Consider the following 17,619-nt stretch of genomic DNA (forward strand, 5'->3'; position numbering starts at 1 on the left):
CGACGGCACGAGAGGGCTCGGGTGACGGTTCTGGACACCGCCGACGCCTCGCCGTGGTCGATCTAGGCCTCACCGGAGTTTAGGCGGTCGGAATCGGGGGGAATATCGCGATTTTTCGGCAACGGTTCCCGAATCAACCGATCTCCAAATTCGTCCAATCGAGAGCGAAATTGCCGTTTCTTCTTGCTGGGTCTTGTTCCTCCCTAGCCGAATTGTATTTCTGTCCATTTAATTGCAATTTCATCCGCTTTCCGTTGAGATTTCGGTCGATTTTCGGGGAAAATCGCGGATACCCGCGATTTGGGCGTTCTGGGCCGGCGGGGATCGCGGGCAGCCGGCGAGCGCTGCCCGGCCTGCCCGAACTGCCCGAATCTTTCTTTTTTTTTTTTTCAAATTTAATGCCGGCGGTCCCGGGCAGTCGGTCAATGCTGCCCGGCCTGCCCGGCCCTGCCCGAGTCTTTCCTTTTTTTTTTTTTTTAAATACATATATAATATAATATAATTAAAATTAATTTAATTTCTAATTAATTTTTTTTAAAAAAAGAAAAGGTGATAAATTGGGAAATGACAATTTTGCCCCTGGAGCCGATGGACCGAAATGGGGTGCTGACATATATATATTAGATAGATAGGCCGAACGATATTTTTCAGATGGATAGGCGAGAAGATATTTAATAGATAGATTGGCCAAAAGGTCACGGGGGGTCTTCTTGGATCCCAATTGCAGCAGATATAGATATATAAAATCTTTAAAAAAAATCAAATATATTATTTCAACAATCGATAAAATATTTTTTCATACAAATAAAAGATATATAACAGATACAAAAGATTAATGTAATTTAACATAAAAGATTCAAAAAATTGGATTTTTTCATACCCTGTATCTTTACAAAATTAAAACAAAATATTTTTTTATTAAAAAATAAAAATAAAAATAAAAAAACTCAAACAATACTCGGACTCGAGAATTAGATGACTTTGGCAATTAGATGGTTTGAGTAACTGTGACCGTAGAAGTTCACCTATTAGCATATGGCTTACTTGGTCTGTTGGAGCAGCCCGTGGATGGATCTTTGTTCTTTCCTCAGACAATGCTCGGACTTGGAGTTGCGACTTGCCAACCCAAAAAATTATCTGGGGAGATTCAATATACTGCTATTGTGATACACAACATAATTCAGTTGGGCCTACTATTTTATTTTCACCTGGCATTTGGGTCCTACCGAGCTCGTGGAAAAGATGTTCATAAGAATCCGAAGGAAAGTTCCGGGCGTGGTTGCATTTTTCTTTTATGGTTACGTGGAATATCCATGGGCCTAGTAGTATAGCTCGACCAATTAATTGGACTCTAGTTCGCTCCCTCTATCTCTTCCTCTCTGGTTTCATCATTATATTAACACATCTAACTATTGTTCCACGGATTCGCCTTTGGTCAACCACGGGCTCTCGACCATGAGTTATTCGAGTTCATTGAACGCAAGGTGCTGTGTGCTGGATGCAGCTCAAATGGCAATGCACTGTGTTTGTGGTGGTTCAGAATCTGCAGATTCACTATGGAAAAGTGGAAATTCTAGCATTAAGCGGCTGCCATTGGATCTAATTTGTGCGAAAACTTGAAAATATTTTTCATTCATCTTACTTGCAATTTCGTACAAGAACAAAGTTAATGCAATTATTTATTTATTTATTAGTTAAACGTTACATTAAAATTACTAAAATCCTTAATTAAATCAAATATTGTTCGACTAATCAAATTTTCTGACAAGATCAAATATACAAATATTTGCTTAAAATTTGGAGGGAGAGAGACGAACAAGAGAGAGAGAGAGAGAGAGAGAGAGAGCAGAGCAGCGGAGAAGAGAAAAGCAGAGTAGAGCAGAGAATGAGAAGAACGAAACACCAAAAGCTGCCATTCTCTCTATTCGTCCTCTTCTCCTTCTCCGTTCCCTTCACCATCCTGTCTGTCCCCCTCTGCAGTGCAGCTTGTATTATATATAGATTATGCCAATAAAAGAAAAACGATATTTTTCCAGGACTCACTCGTAAAGGCTCTCTGTCACTCTTATTCTGTGTAAGATTCATATCTCTGTAAGGATCATATCCATCGAAGTAGGGGTAGTAGTGTTTATTCTTGTAAGTTTTTTGGAAGGAAACAATGGTGGGTGATTGCTCGCTAACGGGGCTTAAAAGCATGATGGAGTCAATTTTCTCATTCATTCCCCATCTATCAACAAATTCTTATGCATTCTTGGGCTTTTTCTTTTTTTCATTTTTTTTTTACTCTCGGTGCTTCATAGGAAGAAAAGACTCGATTTTTCGTGCTGTCTTTGATGATTCATGCAGGTCACTGTGAGCCCTTTAAAGGGTATTTGTGTTTGCGGAAGAATCACTGAAGTGATTGTTTAATTATGGCAGCAGCACATTGTGGAGTTGGATAGAACGATTGTGGTACGAGGATTGAAATTCCTGTGTGTGGTTGTCTTTTCAGAAGGCGTAGTAATCTTGGAGTGGCAAATTCTTGGCGGTGAGCAATCTGATCTCTTCGAATTTTTGATTTCTTTTTTTGAAAGGAAATTTCTATCTAAAAAGATGAAAGAAAAATATTACCGTAGCGGTTCTGCAATATTAAGTTGATACCTCACCTAAAACAGTTGGTTTATAGCTTTGAAGTTCTTTATCATGCTGCAGATCATTGTCGACTTGAGCTTGAGATGGCGGTGGTGAGAGGTGATGCCTTGGTCGGAGATATATTCACGGTAAGTTTGCACCCCTTTTCCTTTACTCAGCCTCCTAATTAACGTCTGCCATTTATTGTAGACAATGAAGAAGAAATAGTCGGATGATCTTTCATGAGGCTTATGTTGGTTCATTGATTTCTGTATTCGTAATCACAGATGAATAGCACAATATTTGCTTAGAATGTCTGTCATCTGTAATTGCAAGTAATGAAAGTAAAATTTTACTTCCATATTCTTCCCCTGCTTTTGGATTCTTTAAGTACTTGAACAAAAGCCATGTTTTAAAGTCAAGCGAGGAGGATATAAACTGTGTTATATGCATCATTTTTCTGTATTTCAATCCATTTATTATTGTGCTGACTGCTAATGTTTACTTACTAACAAAGGGGAATAAGAGGGCGCGAACAAAATCTCATATGGAGGAAAAGGTGGACAAACTAAGCGAATTGCCCGAGCACGTGATAGATCATGTTGTCTCGCTCTTGTCCATCAAGGATGCAGTTAAAACTAGTTTGCTGTCAAGAAACTAGAGGTACAGATGGACTAGTCTACCAGAACACGGATTTAACGATTCCTGCGCTCCTGCTTCTGATGCTCAATCATCAAATTCTGTGTTGGGGAGGATCATCAGCGATGTTCTTTTAATTCACACGGGCCCAATACGAAAGTTTGTGATCTCTCACAAGAAATTCCATGGTGATACCCAGATCAGTCACTGGATTTATCATCTATCAAGGGTTTCCCTCAAAGAACTAGTTCTAAATTTCTCGGCGGGCCTTCTCTGCAAGTTACCTTGTAGCTTATTCTCCTGTCAGGAATTGGTTCATCTAAAACTGTGCTGCTGTTCCATGTATCTTCCATCTACATTTGGAGGATTCAAGCATCTGAAGACAATGCCGCTGTCCTCTTGTTTCTTGTCTTAAGATGGGCTCGAGAGGCTGATCTTGAGCTGCCCTTTGCTGGAGATAATGATCTTGAGTTATGTGGATTGGCAAATCACTCGGCTCCATATTACTGTGCCAAAACTTCATCACCTTCAACTTATCGGAAACTTTGACTTAAACGATGTGAGGTTTGGCTCCAACCATTTGACTGAAGTAGGCTTTGATTTTTCAGTGGACATCAATGAAGATGGGCAAGCTCAAGCAAACCAAAGCTATAGCACTTTGCTTGACTGTTTTAGTCAGCTGCCACTTATTGCTGTACTCGTAGTTGAAAAAAACTGGCTGAAGGTATTAGCATGCAATGATTTTTCAAGTTAAATCAGTTTGGTGCGTTTCTATCGATCTGATTATAAATGAATCTCTCCTTTGGCAAGTGGAGTGGTAAAATTAGTGGACTGAAGCACAGTGTTATGTCTTACGTTCCCCTGGTTTATCAAGACGCGACCGCCCACATTGCCTTCATGAAACCAGCCAGATCTAATGGATTCATTATAACCCGTAGTTTGTCCAATTTTGAGGATGTTTTTTTGCAATTGACTAATTATACCATTTCATAATTTTTACAGTACTGGTCTTGTGGTGAGTTGCCTGAGAAGTTGCCCAGTCCATGCCTCAATCTCAATACCCCTGGTGTAACGATAGACTTTGACAGTGAGAAGGAGATTTCAACCGTTCTGTGCCTCTTAAGAAGTTGGCCCAAACTACGCAAATTATACCTAATAGTAAGTTTATAATCCCTATAATCTTCGTTTTTCTCCATGCATGTGGCTGTTTGCTCTTATTTGCAGCAAAATCCATGGCAATCTCTGTGCGAAACATTTTGCTTTGATTAGTTTTATGTATGATCCTGAACTTATTGTGCAGGCCCGTCAATCCAGTGGACAAGGAAATGCTGATGCAGGATATGGCTTCTTGGAACGCCACCATTCACCTTGGCCATTGCTGCAATTACGAACAGCGACAATTTATGGGATTTCAGGCACTAGGTTGGAACTCGGGCTCATTAGGTTTGTACTCGGGAATTCCCCATGGTTGAAAAAGATGTTCACCGTAGGGTCGGCTCCTCCCACATACCAGTTGCTAAGAGACTTGTTGCGGATCGAGAGAGCCTCACCCTAACGCCCAAGTCGAACATCTGGATGCTAAGGACGCCATCCTCATCATACACGAGATTGCACAGCCATTCTTGTCCCTGCGCAGTTACTAGTATCTTAATACTTAGGGTCTCCGTTAACTTTGTTATTTTATTAATTAAAGCAAGGTAAGCTACTCTCATATGCTTCAGCAAGATACTATTATCACTCACTGGATTTTGCCTCTCCTCTTTGTCCTTGAATGGTATGGGCTCAACTGATACATTAGCCAATGTGTTTCAATGAAATTCTGAGCTTGATCCTACTCCTCCCAGAATGAAAGTTTGCACCGCTATTAACTTCTCTGGGGCTCTTTACTCTTTTTAAGGACCCGTATATTTGAAGCTGTAGATGTAGATGTAGAGTTCTCGTCATTTTATTTCCACTATAACATTATTCGGGTTGATATGTTGCACAACTATTAATATGAGTTGGGGAGAAGGAACTGGCCAACTAAGTAACAACTAACAATTGCTTATGGCAAAGCAGGCTTTGCATTTTAGCAAGGACTTGTATCCTCGAATGACATCTCTCCATCAGTTTAAGTTAAAGCTTTCTTTGGGACATGGACGTTTTAGGAATCGATCCATTGTAGATTTTTCATTGTGGACACGACTTTCTCCCCCCTTATCGTAATTTTGGAGGGTCAGTAGAATGATTTTGATGTTCTCAAACAAATCGTGTTGGGCAATTGTCACGCCTCGCGAATCCCACATCGGTTGTGCAATGGGAAAATTTGAGATTTATATGTAAGGCTCAATGATCACATAAGTAACTAGCACTATTTGATCTCCCACAAACTGTTTATTGAAAACCTATTTGGCCCTAAAAAGGCTCGAATTTCGTATGGATTTGTGTTTGATGGAGCTTCTTATGGACCCTTTTAGTTTTATCTAAGTAATAGTGATACTATTATGATTTATGGAATTTTAATTATCTTAATGAAGCTATTGTTATTAAAATTTTGTATGATGAATTGAGATTTTATCTCATTTGTGTTTTCTATTGAGTTTTTCTTTTGAATCTTTTGTTGTATTCGGCTTACCCGAATACCGATATGAAAAAACCCGATCCTTGCAGGGTCGGTTCTCTTCTCTTCTTGATTTTGGATTTAGTTCCCAGGTTTGGTTTTAAAAATAAGAAAACCCAAACATTCGGATCCCCGAAAATCTTCCTTTGCCAATGATCCAATCCCTTCACTCTTCTATCTCCCTCTGCAGCTTTGTATTATATTATGCCAATAAAAGAAACGAAATTTTTTCGTGGATTCGCTCCCTAATCAGCCTATCCGTCACTCTCTCTGTGTAAGGATCATATCCATGGAAGTAGGCGTAGAAGTGTGTATTGTTTATTTATTTGGAAGGGAACAACGGTTGGGTGATCGCTCGCTAACAGGTCTCTAAAGCACGATGGAGTCGTAGTCTCTCATCCCCCCCACCCTCCCCCCAATCTTCGAACAAATTCTTATGCATTCTTGGGCTTCTACCTTTTTTTCCTCCTCGGCGTTTCATAGGAAGAAAAGATTCGATCTTTAGTGCCATCTTCGATGATTCATGCAGGTCGCTGTGAGCCCTCTAAAGGGTAATCGCATTTGTATCAGAATCAGTGGAGTAATTGTTTTATGGGCAGCGGCTGGCACACTGTGGAGTTGATGCTAGGATTGTGGTAGGTGGGTGGAGAAGACTCTGGGTAATCTTGGGGTGACAAGTTCTTGGCGGTGAGCCGTCTGATCCCTTCAAGTTTTTATTCTTTCTTTGAAAGATATTGCTACCCAGAAGGAAATATCATTATTATTAGAGTGACTGCATTATTAAGTTGATGAGTAATCTCACAGTGTTGGTTCATAGTGATGAAATTCCTCTTAATTACACATAGATGGATCCTTGGGGCAACCTGATACCGAGTCTGGGTTAAGATGGCGGTGGTGAGAGGCGGTGCCTTGGTCAGAGTTGCATCCTCTGTAAGTTTGCACCTTTGCCTTCACTCAGCCTCCTTAAGGTCTGCCATTTATTGTAGACAATGAGGAAATAGTAAGTTGATGCTTTCTGAGGTTTTGTATGTTCATTGATTTCTATATTCGTAGCCACTGATCAATGGCATAATCTGTGCTTAGAATTGTCTGTGACCTGTGATTGCAAGTATAATGAAAGTAGTTTTTACTTCGGTATTCATCTCCTACTTTTGTGTTCTTAGGTACTTGAACTAATAACGCATCCGGCCAAGTTTCTAAAAGTCAATCAAGGAGTACAAAATCTTTGTCTAATTTTGAGCAATAGAAGGATACTGAAATATTCTCTACTATATATTCACCATTTTTCTATAGCTCAATTCATTTATTATTGTATTAACTGCTGATACACTATTTACAATCAAAGGGGAATAAAAGGGCACGGATAACATCTCAAATGGAGGACAAGGCAGACAGACTAAGTGAATTGCCCGAGCACTTGATAGATCATATTCTCTTGCTCTTGTCCATCAAGGATGCAGTTAAAACTAGTATGTTATCAAGAAAATGGAGGTACCGATGGACTACACTACCTGAACTTGTATTTGATGATCTCCGCACTCCTACTTCTTCTGATGCTCAATCATCAAATTCTGTGTTGGGGAAGATCATCAGCGATGTTCTGTTAATTCACACGGGCCCTTTACGCAAGTTTGTGATCTCTCACAAGAAATTCCATGCTGATTCCGACATCAGTCGCTGGTGTTATTATTTATCGAGGGTTTCCCTCAAAGAACTAGTTCTAAATTTCTCAGTCAGCCCTTGGTGCAAGATACCGAGTAGCCTATTCTCCTGTCAGGAGTTGGTTTGTCTAAACCTGTGCAGTTGTTCTATAAATCTTCCAACTACATTTGGAGGATTCAAGCATCTGAAAAGAATGGAGCTTTCCTCTTGTTTGGTGTCTCAAGATGGGCTTGAGAGGCTGATCTTGAGCTGCCCATTGCTAGAGAACATGATGTTGAAAAATGTGGATCGGCAAATTAGTCCGCTTCATATTTCTGCACCAAAACTTCGCCACCTTGGACTATACGGAACTGTTAACTTAAAGGATGTTAGCTTTGGAGCCAATCATTTGACTTCAGGAGTCATTAGTTTTTCGGTGGACATCAATGAAGATGGGGTAGCTCATGTAAACCAAAGCTATAGCAGTTTCATCAACTTTTTTAGTCAGCTACCGCTAATTGCTAGACTCAGTGTTGGCCGGTACTTGCTGAAGGTATTAGCATGTAACTGATTCTTCAACTTAAAATCAGTCTGATGTTTATTTCTTTTAATCTGATTATATCTCTTTTGGCAAGTGGAGTTGTTAAATTAGTTGACTGAGGCACAGGTCTGGAGTTTCAGCTGGTTTATCAAGTTGCGACTCCCCACATTGGCTTCATGAAGCCAACCAGATCTAATGGATTCAATATAATCTGTAGTTTGTACCATGTGAAACTTGACGGTTCTCCAATTTTGAGGATGTTTTATATAACAATTGACTAATTATACCACTCCATATTTTTCACAGTACTGGTCTTGTGGTGAATTGCCTGAGAAGTTGGCCAGTCCATGTCTCCATCTCAAAACCCTCTGAGTGAGAAGGAGATTTCAATCATTCTGTGCCTCTTAAGAAGTTGCCCGAAACTACATGGATTACTACTCGTAGTAAGTCTGTAAGCTCTAGAGTCTTTGTTTTCTCCATCCATTTTCAGAGCGGCCTATTTCGTTCTATTCCTTTCTACAGCATGTGGCCGTTTGCTCATATCTGCCACAAAATCTATGACAATCTCTATGCGAGACATCTTGCTTTGATTAATTTTATCTAAGATCTTCTGAAATTATGTGCAGCCTCGTCAATCCAGCAGACAGGGAAATGCTGATGCAGGATATGGCTTCTGGGAACGCCACCGTTCACCTTGTCCATCACTGCAATTACGGGTGGCGGCAATTTTTGGGATTTTAGGCACTAGGTTGGAACTCGGGCTCATTAGGTTTGTACTAGAAAATTCCCCATTCTTGAAAAAGATATTCACTGCAGGGCCGTCTCCGGCTCCTTCCACATCCCAGTTACTAAAAGACTTGTTGCAGATCGAGAGAGCCTCACCTTGTGCCCAAGTCGTACATCTGGATGCTAAGGACACCATCGGGGACAAGCTTGGGCAGACATTTTTGTCCCTTCACAACGATTAGTATCTTAATACTTAGGGTCTGTTGACCTTGTCACTTTAATTGAAGCTGAAGCAAGGTATTAATGGTGCGTTTGGATTCAGAGTTAAAAGTAATTTTGGTTTTGATTTTGATTGTGAAAAAGAACAAATGAGATGTGATTATAAATTTGACTTGGGAAACGTGTGTTTTTGTTAAGTAGTGTGTTTAGTTAAAGTTAAAGTTAAAATTTTTGACTTGGGAAATGTGTGTTTTTGTTGTGTAATGTGTTGAGTTAAAAAGTTAAAGTTAAAGTTAAAATGAGGTGTTTGGGAATCCAAACAGAAGCTACTCTCATATGCTTTGGCAAGATCATATCACTCACTGGATTTGCTCCTCTTCTTTGTCCTTGAATGGCTTGGATTCCACTAACACATTGATCATTGTGTATCAATGAGATTCCGGGATAGATCCAACTCCTTCTTGCCCTGGGATGAAAGTTCGGAACGATATAAAATTTTAAAAATAATTTTTTATTATTTTTCTATTTATTATTATTTTCTGTATTTTTATTGAATTTTTTTTCAGATTTTATGTCATCTTAAATGACGTAGTGCACTATAATTAGTTTCACGTAACAAAAGGGGGAAATTGCACTGGTGGTCCAAAAAGTTTTACCAATGTTTTAATATGGTACAAAAAGTTTTTTTTGCTATTTGATGGTACAAAATGTTTCAAAAATTATTTCAGTATAGTAGAAACCATCATCTCGCCATTGACGCCGTTAAACCGACACTGATGGTGCAAAATCGATTTTTGTGGGACGTTTCATGATGGTACAAACTGTTTTGAAATTGTAACTTTACAGTATAAAATGTTTTACGTAAGTTACATAATGATGCAAAATTTACAGATCTTGTACATGACGGCTTGACGGAGTTAATGGCGAGATGACGGTTTGTACTATACTGAAACAACTTTGAAAAATTTTGTACCATCAAGTAGCAAAAATTTTTTTTTTATTATATTGAAACATTTGTAAAACTTTTTGGAACATCAGTGCAATTTATCCTAACAAAAGTGACACATAGGGCGCATCACATCAGTCAAATGTTAACGGCGTTAGAGGCAATTAACGAATGTACTACATTATAAATAAATAATCACATACTTTATTCATAAGGCAACCCCACACGGGTACTCACCTAGTTTATTATAAAATGGAAGAAAAAAATAAAAAGTATATATATATGTGTATGTAAAATGGGGGAATTTATTTTTTAAAAAATGGTTATAATAAGGGTTATAAAAAAATATGTGTGAAAATTTATTATTAAATGAGAGAAAAGGACAAAAAAAAAGTAATAATTATATTGTTAAATTAAGAAAATAATGGAGTGAAATAGGATTTATATCCTAAAACCAAATGGCACCATCTGTTTCTGATGTTTGGGTTCAAAGAACATAAAAACAGCAATGCATGAACTGACGGCATTGAGCCATTGGAGGGGGCCACCGATAAAGAGGTTACTGCATCGTCTTAACCTTGTGGCCGAAGTTGTCTTCTAACTTCTTGCAGAAGTTGCCTTTTAACTTCTTATCCAACTTTTTGGCCAAAAGCAGAACACCCACTATATGTTCCTCTTCTTCTCTGCTGGCTGGCTCTGCTGTTCATTGGCGCGTCTCGACCTGAATACAGTCTGAGGTAGAGGTTCCCCTGATCCGTCCTCGCCGCTTGATCAAGAACCGTGCAGAAGTAACTCTGGCAGTTTCTGGTAACATCTCTTGCTGAGACAATAGCATTCTTACCTTTAGAAGAAGCAAACTTTGTTGTTTTACCAGATTTCTTATGAATTATTCGAAAACCTCGGATTGGTGAAGGCAACTTCTTCGGATGGAGAAAGAACTCGATAGAATTACCCAGTTACCCAGTGACATAATAGGCCGGATTCTATGTTGTCTGCCGATCAAGGACGCTGGGAGAACCAGTCTCCTGTCAAGAAAGTGGCGGTACAAGTGGGCTGGCATCCCATCCCTCGTGTTCACTGCTCAGTCCACTGGCTTATCTCTTGCTGATATCCCCAATTCAGACATCACCAACAAGTTGGGGAGAATGATTGACCATGTTCTGTTACTTCACGATGGTCCCGTGCATAAGTTCCTGCTCTCCCATTGGGGCTTCGAATTCCTGGGCATTGACAGGTGGATTCTTCATCTGTCTAGACAATCACTCAAAGAACTCGTGCTTCTTTCTCTGGAAGGCCCAATCTATGCAATACCTTCTAGTCTATTTTTATGTCAGGATTTGGTCCGCTTAGTACTGTATAAGTGTAAAATAAACTCTCCCTTGGGTTTCCTGGGATTCAAGAACTTGAAGAGCTTGAAGTTTCGGTGTGTTATACTGACCAAAGATGCGGTTGAGAATCTGATCTCTAGTAGCCCTTTGTTGGAGACGCTGATACTGTTAGACTTGAAAGGCGTCTCTAGTCTCAAAATCGACGCACCGAATCTTCAATTCCTCAGGTTTGAGGGCGGTGTAAGGGGAATTAGTTTTGGAAGTACGAGATCTTTGGCTTCAGTTTCAGTAGGTATCAATGTTGATCTAGGCCGAGTTGACGAATGCTCAACAAACATGCTCGCATTCTTCCAGCACATGTCTCATGTTCAAATTCTCAAGCTTCAAAACTACTCGCTCAAGGTGAAATCTCTAAATCAATTCTTACAGTAGACTTTTTGAAGTATCTCTAATTCAACTTAATTCGTTATAACTTTTTTGCAGCATTTGGCAACCGGATTAGTGCCGAGGATGTTGGTTGACCCCTTAATTACACTGAAGTGCCTTTCTTTGTGCATAAATTTGGATAATGTGAATGAAATCTTGCTTGCCCTCTGCCTGTTAAGGAGCTCTCCAAACTTAAAAAAAGCCGAATTTTCGGTAAGATTTATTCCTAGCTTGTCAATATAAACTTTGTGATTATTCAAATTTCAATTAGTTGGCAATTTAAGCGATCTTTTGAATTGTCGACAAATAGAATTCAACGGTCCATTATGGACTGGCTCGATGAAAGTCACTTGTGAATGATGACAGCATAATTATCGATCGCATGAAACTTTATTTTCTTTACAATATATTCAGGTTCGTGCAGTGGATCAAAACCGTGCTGGCATGGTGGACAGCTTTTGGGATGACGAGATCTCACCTTGGGTGCTCGAGCAGGTAAGGTTCGTGTCCGTAACTGGCATTTCGGGCACAAAGCAGGAAATGGGATTCATCAAGGAATTGCTATCATGCGCATTGATACTGGAAAATATGACAATTGAGCTTTCCCCGTTAAATCCTATAGGCAGCTGCCAGTTGCTCAGGGAGCTGCTGGAATTCCGCCGAACCTCGCCTCAAGCACGTATTAGTGTGAGGTGTTGATTTCCCATTAGGTTTATATAGGCTTAAGCCCATTTCTACTAAAAAAAGTTGTGGTACTCAAACAATATATAAACTCATGGTTTCTTTTTGATTTTCCAATGTGGAATAATAATTCCCAACATGAGGGAATGAGACCCCGATTATCATGTTATAGCATCAAGTTTAGAGTTACGACTATTCTGGGTTTATACATGTTGTAATTATCAAGAGGATTATTTGATTTTGTCTATGTATCTTCCCATATGTAGTATCAAAATGCACTGGGAATGTAAATCTTTTGAATTATTGGTAATTAATCCCTATGCCCAATTGGCCAGATTTTCAGCATATATTCCAAATTGGTAACTGAGTTAATTTTTATTCGTGCTGTCAACTTTTTGAATTATGAATGGTCGAGCTAACAATTAAAGCTGTAACAGGATTAGTATATAGCTTCAAGTCCCATTATGTTTTTCAGTGCAAAGCTAAGATCAGGCTAAAATCTGAATAAATTCTCAAAATCTGAAGACGAGCTATGAATTAGGAGGTAATATACCAAGTGATCTTTTGAAGATCGGGAGCCATTCCAAAACACTCAAATTACGATTGGTTTAGAAGTTTCGAGTTTGGATCACTTTAAACGGTGAGTTAAAGTTTGTATTAGTATTTGGAAGTTTTGGTCTCTATTCCATGATAAAAAGTTCACACCGATGCTTTCGTGTGTTTCTATGTAACAACGTCCTTTGGGCGCGGGAACCACTCTCTTGAACTTCTCAAATTTAAAAAATTTCCTTAAATTTTTCATAAGTTTTAATTCACTCCACGCTCTTATTAATTTACCCCTTCTTCGAACAAATTAACTCCCCATGCCGATAATTGCACCTCAACTTGAACCTCGAAAGTTTTCTCCTCCTCAGTGTTAAACGATCTTTGCACTGAACTTGTGAAAATTGCACAATAGTTGACATTTAAACATACTTCTTATGATCGTTAAAAACTGTTAAGAGGATGATTCATGGACCATCACCGTGCTTTACATGTCTATGGTTCATAGCATGTCGAGCTGAAAATTAGGAGAAGTAGTCATACCCAAACTCGATTGTACACGGTTCTAAATGGTGACAAACAAATATGAGGGAGAGCCAACTGGTTTAGGTCAAAAACTTCAGCGTTCAGACAGTAATTTTCCAGTGCCAACCTATGTATCTTCTTCTCCCCCTTCAGTCCATGGTCTCATTTTCTCTCTTAGATTGATCAAAAACGTGTTTCGCTCTCAGTCTTTGACTCGAAGCCCTCTCTTGTATCCTATGTTCCATGCTCCCCGTACGATTATCCATCTCATTTTTCTTTTTCCGGCTGAGAAGCTGTGGTATACTGCTAGATTGTGCTTTCACCCCGTAAAACGAAAGCTCTTAAGATGATCTCTTGCCGGGAAATCAAGGTTTTGTCGCCGATCAGATTTATAGTAGGATTAGCAAACCTCGGAGCTTTGGATAGTCGTCTGGGTTCAAGGTGTTTAGTTCATTTTCCTTTTAAGCTTTTTTTATTTTTCTGTTTAATCTTACAAAAATCATGTTTCTGCTGGGAGTTAGCTGATGATCGGATATTACAAACTTTTTTTGTGCTTCTGCCTCCACATGATTGTCGTAGTATTAAAGCGGATCTTGTTAAATAATGGGTTTTGTTTTGTTGTTCACCTCCTGCTAGTGAGTTCCTTTGTGTTTCATATTTGATAAATGAAGTTTCAGTACTCAAGCAAAATAGGTTGTTTAGGTGAAGGAGGAGCTCCTCGGCGCCGTTTTTTGAATATGGAGAAAGCAGTAGACAGGATTAGTGACTTGCCAACGCATCTCATGGACCAGATCCTGGTGCGGTTGCCGATCAAAGAAGCGGTGAGAACAAGCATCTTGTCGACCAAGTGGAGGTACAAGTGGGCTTCGATCCCCGAGCTGGTATTCCATAATGATCTTGAATGTCATCCAATAGATGGCCGTCGGCTGGTAGATATTGTAGATCATGTTTTACGGTCTCATGTGGGCCCAACAGTCAAGTTTGAGGCCTGCCATGAAGACGTTTATGACAGCCGCACCATCAATCGTTGGATTCTTCGTCTGTCGAGGATGCACATCGGAGAATTCGTTTTCTATAACATTCATTGGAAGGGTCACAGGCTATCGACTCGCCTATTTGCTCTCCGTGATTTGGTCCACCTGCAGTTGTCCTGGTGTATCATTAAACTTCCTGTTCGATTCACAGGTTTGAGGAAACTGGATAGCTTGGAATTGACCAGTGTTTCCTTGACTCAAGATGATATCGAACTCCTAATTTCAAGCAGCCCCCGCCTAACAAAATTGAGATTGCACCATTTGATTGATGACGTTGAGTGTCTCAACATCAGTGCCCCAAATCTCAAAGTCATTGATATTTGGAGCTCTTATCAAGATATAAATTTCCAAACTCCCAATTGCTTGTTTTCAGTTGCGGTTGGTCTTTATAGGGATAGCCGTCATTTCAAACCCCGACTTAACGTCAGTTCTAGGAGCTTGCAGGGATTCCTTCTTGATCTGCCCCTAACTCAGACGCTCAAGTTCAAAAATTGTGCCCTGAAGGTTTGTGAAAGTCCATTTAATTTCTTCTTTAAATTTGATCAGCTTAGTTTGAACTTTGAATCATAATATCATTCCCGGTAAGAATGAACGGCTTCCTATTTTCCTGATTTCTAGTGGTTTTGTCATTAATTTGAATCATCAGCTTTCTTAAATTACTTTTGTGTTACTGGCTGCCCGATGTAGTGTTTCTCCGAAGGCCACATTCCGGAAAAGTTGCCCCAACCATGCACTCAGTTGAAATACCTCTCCTTTGCTATAGACTTTGGTAGTCCGAAGGAGATTTTAACAGCTTTTTGCCTCTTGAGGAGCTGCCCGAATCTTGAAGAGGTTGAATTTAAGGTAAATATATACATAAACCCTCAATCTTTGCGATACATGTCATTAGTTGATATTTAATGTAACATTAAGAAGATGAGATGTTGTAGTCATGATTAAAAGTCCTCCAGTGCAATGATATTCTTCAGTGCAATGATATTCTTCACCATGGTTTTTTCCTTGCGTTGGGTGCCAGAAGAATATATTCATTGAGAGATTTGGATTTGAAAAGTTGTTGTGCAATGATATTACTATCATTAATAGATTTTGTACCCTTCCAACAATTTATAACCTGTAACTTTAATAGAGTTTGGTTCATAGTATAATATCATAATGATATGCGAGAGCTCATTTTGAGTTTGGAACTCTGTGTACAGGCTCGACTGTGGGATATTCACAATACAATAGGCTCCTTCTAGGAGGAGTATGGTTCACGCAAGCCTTTTGAGCAAGTGAAATTTCTACCCTTTTCGAACACGGGCGGGTTGGAAGCAGAGATAGGCCTTATGAAATTTCTACTCGTGAACTCACCGGGATTGAAGAGAATAAAGGTCCAAGTTTCATACTATGAAAGAGTGAGAGAGGTGTATCTGGAGAAGCTGGTTGAACTTCCGCGAGCCTCTCCTCAGGTTCGGATCATATACGAGCATGACTCCTTGAAGTTCGACCAAGAGTTTGACGACGAAATACTGCCAGAAGTGGCTTGAAATCTTCGCAGAGGTGATGAAGGAGATTCCAGAGTCGAAGGCTAGTTTCTCACCTACCTCTTTTAGAAAGAACATCTATATTCGCTTGTGATTGCAGCAAGACTTTTCATAATATTGAATTCTTAGTCTAAGACAGGTTCAGTCAAAGCAAATTAAAAACAACCGTAATATCATGATCACAATGTATTGTTTTCTCATCAATGAAGGGCTTGAAGGCAAAGTGGTTCAAACCTACATAAGCCGGTCTCATGTGGTGCTAGAGTTAGCTGAAAGTTGCTGATCTATAATTTCGGCAAGCCTCGGCCCCATCATGTACTGTCTGTTTTGGAGTCCCGCTTGAACAGACCGATATATCAAAAATCTAGTAGTAGCTTGTGGCATGTACTGGCTAGGTCTGTAATAGCCCTAGCATGTAGTACCTGCAAATTAAGTATTGATCGATTTTCTGCATTTAATATCTAGTGTATATTATTTTCGGCCATTGTGATTAATAACATCCTAAATCTTTATCAAACGAACGGTGATATTCATCTGGAAATGGTGTTGCTTTTGTCGAAACTGTGGACTTTGTCGTACTAAATACATCATGGGGCAGTAAGACCCCCAATTACCATATCTTTGCATCGAGTTTAGAGTTACGACCTATTCCAGATTTACAAGTAAATATAAATGCATGTTATAATATAGAGAAGATTTTTTTTTTCAATTACAAAAGAGGCTTAAAGCCTAGTATAATGAAATAGAAATTCTAAATAACTAATAAAGTGGTACGAGAAGTTTCACTAGGTATCGAACCTGCGATCTCTAGATGAACAGGTGAGGACATACACCATTGCGCTACAACCTCTTTTGATTTGCCTCTTTATAATCTTTCCATGTAGTGTTGAGAATGCATTGAAAGTTAGACTAATGGTTTATGCTGCGTTTGGTTTTTCAAAGTATAATTTTAAAATCAGATTTTGATTTTGAAAAATAGTAGTATAAATGAGACTCACCCTTTGACTTTGTATGAGTTATTTTGTTTTATTGTTGAAAAAGAATGATATAAATGGGGCCACTCTTTGACTTTGTATGAGTTATTTTGTTTTGTTGTTGGTAGAATTAGGTTAAAGTTGTGATTTTAAAATCACATTTGCAAACCAAACAAGCCATTAACTTGCTACCATAATTCCTTTTACATTGTTAATTAATCCTTGTGCCCAGTTGGGCATATTTCTAGCAATGTATTCCAAATTGGTAAGTGCGTTAATTCTTATTCATACTACCAAGTTTTTCAATTATAAATACTCAGATCTACAAATGAATTAACTTTTCTTCTTTCGATAGAACAAATGAATTAGCTTTAACTTGATAATGTTGATGTCTGTATAGCTGTAATTTCCTGATATGCTTTTCGGTGCAAAGCTCAGATCGGGCTAAAATTTTAATAAATTCTGAAAATGCTAAGGCGAGCTCAAAATTAGGAGGTATCAAATGATATGTTTAAGGTTAGGAGCCGAATCGAGAGGCAAGTATAATTGATTTAGAAGTTTGAAGTTCAGATCACTTTAACTTGTGGGTAATATTTGTATCAATACTTGGATTTATTATTCCCGATTCCATGATAGGGAGTCTATACAAATGCTTTCGCGCGCT

The 17,619-nt window shown here is 39.1% G+C and overlaps 4 protein-coding genes across 7 annotated transcripts; all 4 read left to right on the forward strand.

Annotated features, from left to right (window-relative positions):
* The first annotated feature begins 5,998 nt into the window (after window positions 1-5,998).
* On the forward strand, window positions 5,999-8,145 carry LOC116192008 (F-box/FBD/LRR-repeat protein At1g13570-like). Of its 2 annotated transcripts, XM_031520395.1 has the most exons (3): window positions 5,999-6,535; window positions 6,694-6,778; window positions 7,194-8,145. In XM_031520395.1, the coding sequence occupies exons 2-3, from the start codon at window positions 6,734-6,736 to the stop codon at window positions 8,058-8,060; spliced, it is 912 nt and encodes a 303-aa protein (XP_031376255.1). In that variant the 5' UTR covers window positions 5,999-6,535; window positions 6,694-6,733; the 3' UTR covers window positions 8,061-8,145. The 2 variants fall into 2 exon arrangements, with proteins under 2 accessions (XP_031376255.1, XP_031376256.1); XM_031520396.1 differs by having other exon boundaries at window positions 5,999-6,778.
* LOC116192010 lies at window positions 8,142-9,077 on the forward strand. The gene is made up of 2 exons (XM_031520397.1): window positions 8,142-8,473; window positions 8,657-9,077. Exons 1-2 carry the CDS (start codon window positions 8,378-8,380, stop codon window positions 8,996-8,998), a joined length of 438 nt encoding a protein of 145 aa, XP_031376257.1. The 5' UTR covers window positions 8,142-8,377; the 3' UTR covers window positions 8,999-9,077.
* A 1,449-nt stretch (window positions 9,078-10,526) lies between these two features.
* Window positions 10,527-12,703, forward strand: LOC116192007 (F-box/FBD/LRR-repeat protein At1g13570-like). Of its 3 annotated transcripts, XM_031520393.1 has the most exons (4): window positions 10,534-10,728; window positions 10,835-11,651; window positions 11,733-11,888; window positions 12,090-12,703. In XM_031520393.1, exons 2-4 carry the CDS (start codon window positions 10,848-10,850, stop codon window positions 12,372-12,374), a joined length of 1,245 nt encoding a protein of 414 aa, XP_031376253.1. In that variant the 5' UTR covers window positions 10,534-10,728; window positions 10,835-10,847; the 3' UTR covers window positions 12,375-12,703. The 3 variants fall into 3 exon arrangements, with proteins under 3 accessions (XP_031376254.1, XP_031376252.1, XP_031376253.1); XM_031520394.1 differs by having other exon boundaries at window positions 10,527-11,651; window positions 12,100-12,311; XM_031520392.1 differs by having other exon boundaries at window positions 10,533-11,651.
* A 1,458-nt stretch (window positions 12,704-14,161) lies between these two features.
* Window positions 14,162-15,984, forward strand: LOC116202638 (F-box/FBD/LRR-repeat protein At1g13570-like). Its single transcript, XM_031534235.1, has 4 exons — window positions 14,162-14,450; window positions 14,610-14,836; window positions 15,146-15,301; window positions 15,697-15,984. Exons 1-4 carry the CDS (start codon window positions 14,162-14,164, stop codon window positions 15,982-15,984), a joined length of 960 nt encoding a protein of 319 aa, XP_031390095.1.
* The last annotated feature ends 1,635 nt before the right edge of the window (window positions 15,985-17,619 follow it).

The sequence above is a fragment of the Punica granatum genome, chromosome 1, assembly GCF_007655135.1.
Source record: "Punica granatum isolate Tunisia-2019 chromosome 1, ASM765513v2, whole genome shotgun sequence".
NCBI classification, from domain to species: Eukaryota; Viridiplantae; Streptophyta; class Magnoliopsida; order Myrtales; family Lythraceae; genus Punica; species Punica granatum.